The following is a 13,959-nucleotide window of genomic DNA, read 5'->3' as shown; positions in this document are numbered from 1 at the left end:
CAGGATCGTGTGATAATCACGGCAAACTGCGATTTTCCAGATTGTGTGCGCAGGAGCTTATTTTCGGGCAACAAATGCGCATAATGCAGCCCATTCAAGTAAATAGGCTACCCTATGCGATGCACAGAATCGCATGAAAAGCACAATGTCAAAATTGTGTAGCAGGAACGCTTGTTCTCATTACGCAATGATGTGAATGGGGCCTATTATAGGAAGTGCGTTACTGACTGGATCACTAGATGAAAATAAAGAGGGGGGATTAAAAAAAAGTATGTAGCCATGCAATCTAGCGATTGGTAAGCGCAGATATAATACATTTTTGATTTTAGGTTTATTATTATTATTATTTTAGGTTTATTATTATTATTATTTTAGGTTTATTATTGCTTTAAGTATCGCCAGCAGCCTGGGAACTACTAGTCATGAAAGGAGTTAATCATATTCAGTCATCGGGGAACTGACAGTCTTGAATGGGTTAATCATTTCCAGCCACCAGAGAGCTGCTATTCATGAAAGGCATAATCACATGGAGCCACCAGGGAGTCACTAGTCTAGAATTGAAAGTCTCCAGCCATCAGTCCTGATAGGGTTAAATATAGAGAGGGAGGGGGGTGACTGTGTGGTATTGATGAGCGGGAAGCAAGCATGCTGCGGAGAGATACAGGGTGTACAAAATTGCTGTGATGCTACAGCTTCTGAGGAAATGAAATATCAAGGACAACTTGCTGCCTCCCCCTCCCCCATCCCCCCAGAACTCCCATGCTGCCAGTAACCATATGAGCTCATCTGAGCCAAAAAAGAAAAAAAAAGTCCTCCTTGGTGAACATTGATGAATGATAAAGCTGCAAGTAACACACATCCCTGACCAGTCAACCTGAACCAGACATACTACAAATGTAAGGAATGTGAGGCGGAGGAATAACGCACTACATAAGAAGGCGGAGGGATACGACCTCCAGCACCCCGGCACTATATATAGGAAAATCCATCCTCCCGCCACGTCAGTCTGCAGGTGGAATGAGAGAAGTAACGTAGAAAGATTGTCGGCAGCTTCACTTTAAAAAAGATCTTATTCATTAATTTGGTTGTTATCGTTCCAAGTGCCAGGTTATAGAAGCCCACCACCGACCATCCACGCGGCCACCATGGCTGTATAGCGGCAGCAGCGGCCAGCGGCAACCCCTCCCGAGGCCAGTGCAAGGCAGCAGCAACCAGCAGCGCTGGCAGCTCCAGGCTTCGTCACAAACATGGCGTAAGTATACCGGGGGGATTGGGACTGTTCTTTTTGGGTGGCTGGAGGGTCTATAGCATTGGATCAGACTGTACGGGTAATGGGTGTGTAGTTCGATGGAGGATTATTATACAATTATAAAAATTCCATCATGGTGTTTGCCGTAATTTTAGCCTTAATGCCGTAAGCTAATGTACCAGATTGAAGATATTTAATTTAAACGTATTTAAAGAGTTATTTTCAATTAAGTCCAATGAGATCTGAAAATTACGGTCACATGGCTAAAATAAAGACCCTTATCCTTGTGTTAAAACTTTGTGAATGAAGCCTTGTGTGTAAAGTGCACGCTCCCTGATTAATAAAATCACGTAGCGATAGGGAATACAATGTAAAAGGCTTTGACTCATCACGTGTAGATCCCAGTAGGGTAGAGGATGTCCCATGCCTCGTCTTTATAATAGTCGGGGACGTTCTCATGAGAGATGTTGCCTATTAGCTCTAATGTAACAGCTGTTGGCTTTTTATCCCTCGTGAGTGTCTCACGTTACAGTATAGCAGATGTCTGTGTAAAGGGTATTTTTAGATGTATGGTCAGACTGGGTGAGCTTTCCTAGTCCAATTCATTGAAAAATTCTAAAGTTCGAAGAGGACAATGAGGAATTTACAGTAAACTAGTAATGTGTAAGAAGGAATGTTACGGATCTGTGTTAGAATGTATTTGAGGTTAAGATGGCGTTGATGGCCTGAGGGTGGGGAAGAAACCAGACGGTTGGATTGCGAAATGGCGGCTGAGCTGCTCTCGACTAACGTGGTGTGGGAGTGACGGAGGGGGAAGTGGCCATATATGGTCATGAGGAAGCTGCATTCCAGTTGTAGAGGCATTTGACTGCTGGGAGAGAAAAACGATTAGCCACGTTTGGCTGATCGTATGTAACAATCAAATATAATTGAGCTGTAAATAGCCACATGGATCTAGAAGTATGGTAAACACGGCTTTATTATTGCCAGCTAATGTAAACTTAGTCAGATTAGACCAGATTAAATGTTACTGGTAAAAATGACTACAAACCAGATGCCAGCTATATTGATGGGCATTTATTTAGGTATAATAACAAGCAAGGATTCCTAATCGGCACGCAAACTGAGATGTAAAATTTGAGGAAGATATGACAGATGGCAAATTAAACGACGACATACAAAGGAAGACTCGAAACACAAAGACGCAGATGGGTGGGGGGAAGAGGGGGGGTTTAACTCTAGCTAGTTGTGGTTACAAATGTTTGCTCCACCCTATTGCTCTTCCTTGTATTATGTATGATCTCACCCCCTCCCCACAGCTAAAACCAATCTTTAGCTACAAAAAGCCCGCCACAATTATCTTGTCACTCATTTTCTCCCCCATCCGTGTATTAACAAGCCTTTTATTAACCACTTCAAGACCTGAATATGACTTCAGTGCATTTCTCAAAGGCAGGAAAGAATAGGGATGATTTATTCTCCTTTTTGTAAAACCAGGTTATGCAAAACAGAAGCAGTGAAACTAAGATATATGTAGTACAATCACGTTATTTTTTTAAATAATTTTTACCCCGCTGATGGAAAATGGCCCTGTACAAGATACAACATGCTCCTGACCAATCTAGCATATGTAAAAATAACTAGTAAAAAATACAATGGTGAATGTCTAAAATATTTACAAATCTGTCAGTCAGAGCCGGTTCACACAGGGGCGGCACGACTTCGGGGGCGACTCGGCAAGGCGACCTGAAGACGACTTCCAAGGCGACTTGCAAAATGACTTCTGTATAGAAGTCAATGCAAGTCGCCCCCGAAGTCGTACAAGAACCTTTTTCTAAGTCGGAGCGACTTGCGTCGCTCCTATTAGAACGGTTCTATTGACTACAATGGGACGCGACTTGTCAGGCGGCTGTGTCGCCTTACGAGTCGCCCCAGTGTGAACCGGGTCTTGGTTGTTCAGGATTTATTTTTATTTTTTTCAAAGAGAAGTTGTTCAGGATTTTAGATGTGGATTTGCAAATACACACAAAAACAAATGGACTATTAGTTCTGTTGCATTGTAAATATGTATATCATTTATTTTTCTTTCAGGTTCCTCAAGGCATCCCGCAGCAGCATTGCTGTATACGAGGAAGAAAGCTCAGAAACCAGCTTCTACGTGAAAGCCCTGATACTTGTAAAAGATGAACCTGTTAAGCGACGATCTGATGTTGGGGGACTTTTTGTCCCCCTTAAACCAGTCGTTTTTGGCGGCTGATGAAAGTTTGGGTCTCTTGGATGACTGCATCGAGGTGTCCGGGTACCTCCCATCGCATGGGTTTTCCAGCGAAAAGGCTAAGAATGGCGTCTCCGAACTGCTTTTTTTGGCTGAACCCTTTGGCAGTTTCCAGGGTAAGAGTACTTCTACTAACAGTTCTAGGCCATGTATAAATCATTACATTGCTCTTTTTTGATTTCACTTTACCTATCATGTTCAATCACAACATTAGTACTTTATTTTGAAAGATACCAAACATTTATTGCAAAAAGGTGTTCTAATTTGATGTAAAATACCTTTGATATCAGAGGCCTTGGTTCCCGCTTCTAACTATCTGATTTCTTAACAGGAGACGCCTTCTCCGGCATGGATTGGATGGTGGAAAAAATGGACCTGAAGGAGTTTGATTTTGATTCCCTGCTTGGAATGGAAGATCTGGAATCCACTGTCTCGCCAGATGAGCTTATGGCCACGTTGGATGACTCTTGTGATCTCCTGGAGGACCCACCTCTCCCACCTGTGTTTGGCCAGTATGCGCCATCACCTGCCCAAATTTTACTTCCAGAAAAACCACTGGAGGCAGATCAAGTGGCTCCAGTGAGTCCCAGTTTATCAGACTCTAATATCTCTAGCCCTGACCATTCTTTTATATTGGATGTAGGAAGTGAGGTAGATGTTGCTGAGGAAGATAAGAAATCAGTAATCTACATTCTTGAAGTTCCAAAATGTGATAAAGAAGACTCCTCGGGTAATGACAGCGGTATTTTTCTGAATTCACTTCTGAAGTCTGAGAAGGAGGATTCCTCAGATAATGACAGTGGGATTTCTATGAGCCCGTCATATCTGGGGTCTCCTCAGCAAAGTCCTACATCTACTGTAGAGTACCCTAGTAGTGTACAATCTTCTCCCAGTTCCCCTATTTCCGAGAGACCCAAACCTTATGACCTTCCCTCTAAGAATAAAGAAGTCTTGGGAAAAGTAAAAACTGTAGGGCACCCCAGAGTAGACAAGAAGACAAAGAAAATGGAGCAGAACAAAACAGCAGCCACTCGCTACCGGCAGAAGAAGAAAGCAGAACAAGAGTTAATATCTGCAGAGTGTCGAGAACTGGAACAGAAAAATGATTCCCTCAATGAAAAAGCAGACTCTATAGCAAAAGAGATCCAGTATTTAAAAGACCTAATAGAAGAAGTCCGCAAGGCCAAAAGCAAACGAGCAAAAAGTTCTTGAGACGGGAGATAGTTGGCGCGTTGTGTATGTTGTGTGTGTATTTATAGGTCACATGGTTGTAAAACAAGTAGTAATACGTAATGTCTACTCAATAAATTATTTTGTAGCTAAATGTTAAATTTGTGTTGGGAGATAATACTTTCATGCTGTTACCAGAGTCACCTCTTGGTAACGTTTGCTGGTTTAAGTAAACTGGTATGTATTTAGTAATGATTTGGGTGGTCAATCCACAAACTAGACTCAAGAGCTGGACCAAGTATGTATGGGCAAAAATGTCACCTCTGATTACTGTTTCTGGTAAATTCTCTTTGCTTTATGGGTCATGCTATTGTATGTCTCTACTGAAACTGCTAGATGCCAACCCTGGAACATGCATCCTGTAAATAGGAGCCAAAATTCCTAAGGGTTGATTTACTAAAGGGAATTGGACTGTGCACTTTGCAAGTGCAGTTGAACTCTTCAAAGAATACCCAATCACATGCAAGAAAAATAAATCTGCTTGCACACGATTGGATGATGGAAGTCAGCAGACCTTCCCCTCATTTACTAAGCTCTAGAAAAATTTCACTTTTTAGAGTGCAACTGCACTTGCAAAGTGCACAAACTATTTACTTTTAGTAATTCAACCCACTTATCTACATAGGTGTCCCGGGTCAGCAACTTAGACTACATTGAAATTAAAGTATCAGAATGACAGCCAGAGGACCAGCATTCTTAAAGGATAATGACAGCCTCCAATAATCTTATAACAGCGTTCCTTTAAATAAATGTTCTTGGCATGACCCAAAACCTTCTACACCACCACTAGATCATGTCAGCATATTTTTCTTTTACCTTGTTCCTGTAGCAATAATCAGCTTTTTATTACTCTGAGTGATGTCTTCACCAAGCTTGCAAAATTATTGCCGGGACAACTGCTGGAAGCTCAGTTCCTGTTGAAAAGGCATTTTCCTAAGGCCCCTTTCACACTGAGGAGTTTTTCAGGCGGTACAGCGCTAAAAATAGTGCCTAAATACCGCCTGAAAAAGAGAGAAAAAAATCTCCTGCAAGCAGCATCTTTGGAGCAGTATATACCGCTCCTTCACATTTAAAACAATGGGAAACCGTGGTAATACCGCCCGCAATGCACCTCTGCAGAGGCACATTGCCGGGCAGTATTAACCCTTTTTCGGCCACTAGAGGGGGTTTAATACTGCACCGCTAGTGGCCGAATCCCGCGGCAATTCCGACGGTATAGCGCCACTATTTTTAGCGGCGCTATACCGCCACCGCACCTCCACTGCCCCATGTGAAAGGGGCCAAAAGCTCCTTTCCTACACACATTGTGTAGGCATATTCTTGGAAGTTAAGGCATTCTTTTGTTGGAAAATAAAATAATGTGTGAATGTTGAGAGGTGTGGGGATTGATGAGTTCCTGGATGACATTCTGGCTTTTCTGTGTCGCAGGTAAGAAAAAAGAGCGTGCATCTGTAATTCTGACCTAATTTTCAGCAGTGGCAACTCCATATTTCTCTTCTAACAAATAGGTCTGTGAGTTTGACTAATTAAGGCAGGATACAAGGTTCTCTCTACCCATCTCCTACTTTCCTCTGGCCCAGTAATAGGCCACTTTAGGCCCCTTTCACACGGACGGATAGAATGGTGCTTTTAGCTGCGGATTTTCTAGTTTTCTACCGCAGCTAAAAGCACACAATGCTTTCCTATGGCCCCATTCACACACAGCGTTTAGCTGCGATTTCGTTACATGCGGTTTGGTGCGAATAGAAAATATAGAATTGAATACATCCAGGAGCGATTTTAGCGCAGCTATATGCGCATAATCGCAGTCTTTTGTGTCAACTGTGGATAGCAGCGTGAGAAAAAAAGAACAGGAAGCGCATCATAATCGAAAAAATAAAAACGGTTGCTATGGGAATGACCACCTGGGCTAAACGTGGGCGCATGTAATCGCAATGTACAAATGCAGCTAATCGCAGTGACTGGCTCCTTGAATTCCACAGAACATTTACATGCTTTTAACTGCGGCAAAACAGCCGTCTGTGTGAAAGGCGCCTAATAGGGGGAGAAAGAGAGTAGTGTCGCATGTTTCTCCATACCTGGAAAAATTATGTATTTTCATGGTAAATTGCTGGCAGAGGAAATGGGTTATAAACAGAACTTGGTATATTCCCTAGCTGGTCAAAGTGACACAGTGACAAAGTGATAACAGTCCTGCCTGTACCATGTATTTTCCATCTCTGCTTGATGTGGTCAGTTCACTTTTCCATGTCATTGGGCCAGATTCATCAATAGATACGCCGGCGGATCTCCTGATCCGCCGTCGTATCTGTGAGACCCGACGGTCGGATCTGTGAGATCCCACGGTCGGAGCTATGCGACTGATTCATAAGAATCAGTTCCGCATAGATCTCCCTTAGATCCGACTGGTGTAAGTGACTTACACCAGTCGAATCTTAGGCTGTAATCTCCCGCCGGCCGCTAGGTGTCGTCGCTTTGTTTTACACGTCGCATATGCAAATGAGGAAAACCGCCGATTCACGTCCGTATGCCCGCCCGTCGCTCTTTTTCAACGTTGTTTGCGTTCTGCTTTTTCCGGTGGAGAGCTACTCCTGCTATATGAGGGGTAGCTAATGTTAAGTATGGCCGCCGTTCCCGCGCCGAGATTCAAAATTTTTACGTTGTTTGCGTAAGTCGATCGGGAATCCCGATGGCCGCAATTGACGTACCCGCCGCTAACAATGACGTCCTAGCGACGTCATTTGGAGCATGCGCACTGGTCTTTTTCGCCGGCGGCGCATGCGCAGTTAAATCGGCGCGGGAACGCGCCTGATTTAAATTATACACTCCCCATTTGCATTCCGCCGGGGGGAGTTACGATCCAACGGTGCAATTTGCGAGGTAAGTGCTTTATGAATCATGCACTAGCCTCGCTAAATTGCACCGGCGGATCGTAAACCAGGTAGATCTAGCGGATCTAAAGATCCGCTGAGCTACATGAATCTGGCCCAGTATGTTAATGCCTGCCTCACAGTAAGTGTACTATACCTAAAGGTCAGCCTAACAGCCAGGAAACTAATGTTTTCAAAATGAAAGCATAACTTCACTTTTTTGGAGACAAAAAATATTCCCTTCTGGGTGATCTATGTACATTACAAGGATTATAACAACCTTTGTTATCTCTCTGAACCTATAAAAAATTCTGTGTCCCAAAAAGGATATTTTTAATGCAGAGAGGCCTGTACGTCAATGCTCTCCAGGGCCGTCTAACGCAGGGCAAATGGAGCATCTGCCCAGGCCCCAATCGCTGGTAAGTCAAGTGCATTTGTTTTCTCCTCCTTTCTATCCAGCTCGGCACAGGTTAAGTGAAGTCACATCCCTGCAGTGTCTCTTCTACTGGCCCACCCCTTCCCCAAAGCCGTCTTTAATATTGATTGGACCCTGGGCAAACATTTTCTTGGGGCCACTCCATGCAATTTTGCTTCCCCCCCATTATTACACTCCCTCCCCCATACTACCCAAATCACTACATAGGACCCCCTGTCCCATACTACTCCCATAATTACAGGACCCCCTCCCCCATTATTACACAGGATCCCTCCCCCCCATAATACCTGTGTAGCGCTACCCCCGAAGGAGCCGCTGATTGTTTTGGGATCGGCGTATTAAGTTACCCTGCAGTGTGTCTAGGGGTGATAGCAGTGGGCCAAACAGTGAGCGAATGTCCAGTCATCAAATGGATTTTCTTGAATGCTTTATTCCAAGGCCCAACATGACCAACATCAACATGAGGTAGGATAGGAAAGGTTGATGAAGCATAAGAAGAATGGAAGTATCAGGCCTTAGATATGAAGAGAGCAATCCTGCTCTCAGTAACAGTGAAATCAGTTCGTCGCCACTCTAGCCCACCGCGCAGCCTTCAGCCTAGGATCTTCCTAGTAAAGTTCGGGACCCAGCAAGTCGCTGGGGCCCCTTTCAACATCAGGATGGAGCTCCGCATGGTGCGCAACTCTGGCCAGGTAGGCCATGGTGGCGGGGTCCATGGATGCGCGCACCCCAAAGGTGGATGCCGCACCTGGAACTCGGACCCCGCAAAGAAGACCAGAATCAATGGAGTCTGCCACAAATATACCCCTCCCCAGCATGCCCAGCGAGGGAAAACTCCTCCAATTGGCTGCTGGAGAAAAGTGGCTCTGCCAGAACCTCTATAGCGCCAACTGTCGCCCAGGGGTGGGATCGCACCCCTGGAACGCAGATTGACCCATAGGACAGTTCCGGAATGACAGCAGCCCAAATTTAACAAATCGTGAATGGGAGCAAAAATTAACTCTCCCATTCCCCACTAACTTTAGTGTAGTGCCCGTACTGAAAGTAAGGGGGCGCTACACCCCCATAATTGCACAGCCCTCTCTCCATACTACATTGCCACTCATTAACCATCTGCCTGTTGCTGTATCTGCAGAAAGAAGGGGTTTAGCTGAGGTTGGAGAAGCAGGGAGGGGGGTAATTGTGGGTGGAAAGGAAGGTATTGGGGTTCTTGGTGGTGGAAAGGCAGGAGGGGGTTATTGCTGAGGGTGGAAGAGCGGAAAGGGGGGTTATTGTTGAGGGTGGAGAGGCGGGGGGCTATTATTGAGGGTCGAGAAGCATGGAGGGGTATTATTGTTTAGGGTGGAGAAGTAAAGAGGGGGTTATTGCTGAGGGTGGAGAAGTGAGGAGGGGGTTATTGTTGAGGGTGGAGAGCCAGGAAAGGGGGTTATTGAGGGTAAATAAGCAGGGAGGGGGGTTATTATTAAGGATGGAGAAGAGGGGGGTTATTGTTGAGGGTGGAGAGGCAGGTAGGAGGGTTATTGTTGAGTGGGGAGAGGGGTTAGTGTTGAGGGTGGAGAGGTGGAAAGAGGGGTTATTATTAAGGGTGGAGAAGCGGGGAGGGGTTTTTTGTTGAGCCCACAGTTGTCAATCACTGCCCTGCACTACAACACCCAGCAGCCATGCCCTCTCCAAGAAGTTCTGCAGCAGCAGCCGATCACTGCCCTGTACTACAACACACAACAGCCCTGCCATACTTGCCAACAGTCCAGATTTTCCCGGGACAATCCTGATTGTGAGATCCCTCGTCCCGATCTGAGCCTGTCCCGATTAAAATCCCAGGATTTTGCTTTTGTCCCAGGAAAGCGGGAATGTTTTTTGCAAAAAACAGCCGGCGGGCAACAAAAAGATGGACTATTTCCCCATGTGTTCAGTGTAAAAGTAGACAATTCTCTTGTACACTGAAGGCGATTGGTTGCACGGAGCGGAGGCCCCTCCCCTCTCCACTGAACACACATAGAAACTGGAACTGTAGCTGCCACCCACCCCACCGCCCCGTGTCTGAGTGGGGACACAGGACCCAGGCTCCGCTCATAGGAACACTGATGTAAGGAGGTGCTCCATTGATAGAGACACTGATGTAAGGAGGGGCTGTACTGATGGGAACATAAGGAAACATCAGGTTAGAAAGCAGGAAAGAAAGGAGAGTGAGAGTAAGACGGGGTGCAAATGTGTGGTAAAGGCTTACGCTGGCCTATTTACGCTACGCCGCCGCAACTTACGGAGCAAGTGCTTTGAGAATACTGCACTTGCCCGTATAAGTTGCGGAGGCGTAACGTAAATAGGATACGTTACGCCCGCACAAAGATACGCGGCTGTACGAGAATCTGGCCCTGTAGTGGAAAACAAGCCGCAGGTGAATGCTCCAAATGAGTCCAATGCAAACATATAGGCCTGGATTCACGTAGAGCGGCGCATCTTTATGCGGGCGTAGCGCATCTCATATGCGATACGCCGACGTAAAGTAGAGAGGAAAGAACAGTATTCACAAAGCACTCGCTCCCAACATTGCGCCGGCGTAGCGTAAATTCCTAGGCGTAAGCCCGCCTAATTCAAAGTAGGTGGACGGTGGGCGTGATCCATTTAAATGAACCGTGACCCCATTCAAATGATGGGCCGAACGAACCCTGTAACTATGTAAACAACGTAAAATACGACGGCTGTTCCGTCGTCCATACCTTTGCATGGGTTGCGCCTCCCTATATGTGGAATAACGTTACGCCGGACGTACGCCTTACGTAAACGGTGTATATTACTGCGACGGACGCAAGTACGTTCTGAATCGGCGTATCTAGGTAATTTACATATTTGATGCGTAGATCAATGGAAGCGCCCCTTGCGGCCAACGTAAATATGCGCCCAAGATACGACGGCGTAGGAAACTTACGTCAGTCGGATGAAGCCTAATTTCAGGCGTATCTAGTTCTATGAGTACGGCGCATAGATACGACGGCGCACATTTACACTTACACCGCGTATCTCGAGATACGCTGCGTAAGTGCTACGTGAATCCAGGCCATAATGTGTACCTGAGTGAAGAAAGTCTGGAGGGAATGGGTTCCAATAGGAGACCTGCATTAGTGTGTCTGACTTCAGTGAGAGAAAGCAAAAAGTGAAATCCATGCTGTGCCACACCTCCAATAAATACCCCTGGAAGAGCTTGAGAGGCTCCGCCCCCAATGCCATGTGTGGATGACTGAAAAGAGAGTACGGTAGACCACCCACCGTCAAGAGGCGGTGCGCAGGCCCAAACACTCCCCCGGGTCATCTCGATGGTATAATGCTTCCAGCCACAGCGACGCTGCAAAATCGCAGACGTCACGCAGCTGACGCATGAGCATGGCGCCGATGTGTAGGTGGCCCCGCACGCCCGAATGGGCAGGTGGAGACAGCGGGGGACATGAAGCCCCCCTTGATACACATCGCAACTCCCAAAGCAAAACAAAAACACCGCCACCAGCAGAGAACAGCACATCAGCTGGGTTGGGATATATGCCCATTGTGAGATATAGTTGGAATATCAAACGGCTAGTGCATGATAGAAATGTAAAATGCATACATATATGTATGTTTTTATTGGCAAGGGTGACCACAGACCAGTTTTGGGCAAGTGGGTGTCTTCCACCCAGATACAATTGATAAAAATAAATAAGGGTCTGGTGTCACCAGAGACACACCTCCATCCCTGCGTTTTGCGTCAAAAAATAAAAATTCACCCTTGGAACTTTGAGTGAGGTGAGCACTGTGGAGCCAATAAAATAACAGGAATGATTACAGTATATGTTTAATTCAAGTAAAAAAGCACATACATTAATGTCATGAACATAAGCCAATTCATACAGAAAATAGGTAAAATGATATTGCAAGTGTAGCATTACCCCCAGTGGAGCTGCTGGATTTTTGGGCGGCGTATTACCTCTTGGCTCCTCCGAATTCCTAGGGGTGAATGATGCGTATTGCATGTAGTAGAAGTAAAGGAATGTACAGACAGGTGCTCTTTGCTGTGCTCTTTATTACCCAGCCGGGTAAAAACAGTAAACTTGTGGTGAGGAAAGTAAAGCTGAAGAAGATAAGAGAATAGCAGATTCAGGCGTAATGATAGGAAACAGTCCTGCTCCCAAACGTAACACTTCGTTTCACCACTCCCGCCTTTATGGGTTTAGTGTACCCGGATAGGCCTCTACCACTGACCTGGCAGCCGGAGTATCACTCGGACAATTATAGGAATAAGTCTCTGCCACAGACCGTCCTTGGTGAACTTGAACTTGGGAGAAAGTCTCTGCCACAGACCCCTCTCAAAGAGCCTCAGGAGATACCTCTGCCACAGGTCCCCTCTGGGTTGAATTATTGGGGATATGCCTTCTTAATTGAGTTACGTCTGGATCTCCTTCAACTTGCCGACAGGTGATTAATCCCTCGGTGTCCGGCTACCTTGATCCCCGGTGGTTTATCCAGGCCCTTTTGGACCACCAGCCTCTCAATGGCGCTCCTCAGACCAACTCCCCACCAAACAGCAGTACAGCTTGGGATCTTCAAGAAAGGGGACCCAGTCACTCACTGGATCCCCGTCGCTGTTCAGATGCTCCGGGTCAGCATGGCCCCCGGAACCAGGAACACCGCGTGGCACACACGCCCCGGCCAGGTAGGCCATAACGCCGGGGCGCCGTGATGTGGCCACCCTAAAGGTGGGTGCCACACTGGAACGAAGAAGACCCAGAACCAATTGTGTATGCCCCATAAATACCCCTCCCCAGCATGCACAGCGAGGACAAAACCCCTGTGATAGGCTACTGGGAAAGAGCACCCAAACCTTGACTCCACTGCTGCCACCTGCAGCACCAGGGCTGGAAGAACACCCCAGTACAGCAGAATGGACTCACAGCTCAGCCAAGCTGAGACAGAGACCGCATTTTGCTACTAACAATCTGGATCAGAGTTTAACTATACTCTGATCTACATATAAATTTAGCTAGCACCAGTACTGTAAGGTACATGGGCGCTACACAAGTAACTGTCCATATTAAAACACACAAGCATCAAGTGTATACCGACGCGTTTCGCAAGGCTTATCTCGCTTTTCATTTTAGGTATACCACGAGCATCTACCCCTGAAGAGCGAGCTAAGCCTTACGAAACGCGTTGAGTATACACTTAATGCTTGTGTGTTTTAATATGGACAGTTACCTGCAATATCATTTTACCTATTTTTTGTATTCTGTATGAATTGGATTATATTCATGACATTAATGTATGTACCGCTTTTTACTTCAATTAAACTTATTCTGTAATTATTTCTGTTATTTTATTGGCTCCACAGTGCTCACCTCACTTAAAGTCCCAAGGGCGAATTTTTCTTTTTTGACGCAGACTCTGATCTGTAAAATTCTGCTCAACACACACTTGACATGCTTGGTCAGTGCATTACCTTTACCCTCAGCTTCTTTAGCAAGGCAGTGGTTGTCTTAGGCCCCATACACACGACCAAACATGTATGCTGAAACTGGTCCGCGGAACAGTTTCAGCATACATGTTCGGTCGTGTGTAGGCGCGAGCGGGCAGAATTCCAGCAAACATTTGCCCGCCGGGCCTTTTCCCAGCGGGGAAATATTCCTGGACTTGTTTTAAAACCGTCCGCTGGAATCCTGCCCGCTCGGACATGTATGGTCGTCAGTACAGACCTACCGTACATGTCCGAGCGCCCGCCGTCCCTCGCATGCGTCGAATGACTTCGACGCATGCGTGGAAGCATTTAAAAGGCAGGCCCGCCCACGTCGCCGCGTCATCGCCGTGGCGACGGCGCGGACACGCCCCGCGTATTGTTTATGCGCGGACTTCTGTACGATGGTTAGTACCCAGGCAG

General features: G+C 46.3%; 1 protein-coding gene across 1 annotated transcript; it reads left to right on the top strand.

Annotated features, from left to right (window-relative positions):
* The first annotated feature begins 986 nt into the window (after positions 1–986).
* ATF4 (activating transcription factor 4) lies at positions 987–4,855 on the top strand. The gene is made up of 3 exons (XM_040359380.1): positions 987–1,252; positions 3,341–3,640; positions 3,856–4,855. The coding sequence occupies exons 2-3, from the start codon at positions 3,433–3,435 to the stop codon at positions 4,734–4,736; spliced, it is 1,089 nt and encodes a 362-aa protein (XP_040215314.1). The 5' UTR covers positions 987–1,252; positions 3,341–3,432; the 3' UTR covers positions 4,737–4,855.
* The last annotated feature ends 9,104 nt before the right edge of the window (positions 4,856–13,959 follow it).

Source organism: Rana temporaria, chromosome 7 (assembly GCF_905171775.1).
Source record: "Rana temporaria chromosome 7, aRanTem1.1, whole genome shotgun sequence".
NCBI lineage: Eukaryota > Metazoa > Chordata > Amphibia > Anura > Ranidae > Rana > Rana temporaria.
The sequence above is the reverse complement of the archived record's forward strand: the minus strand, read 5'-3'. Positions and strand labels throughout refer to the sequence as shown.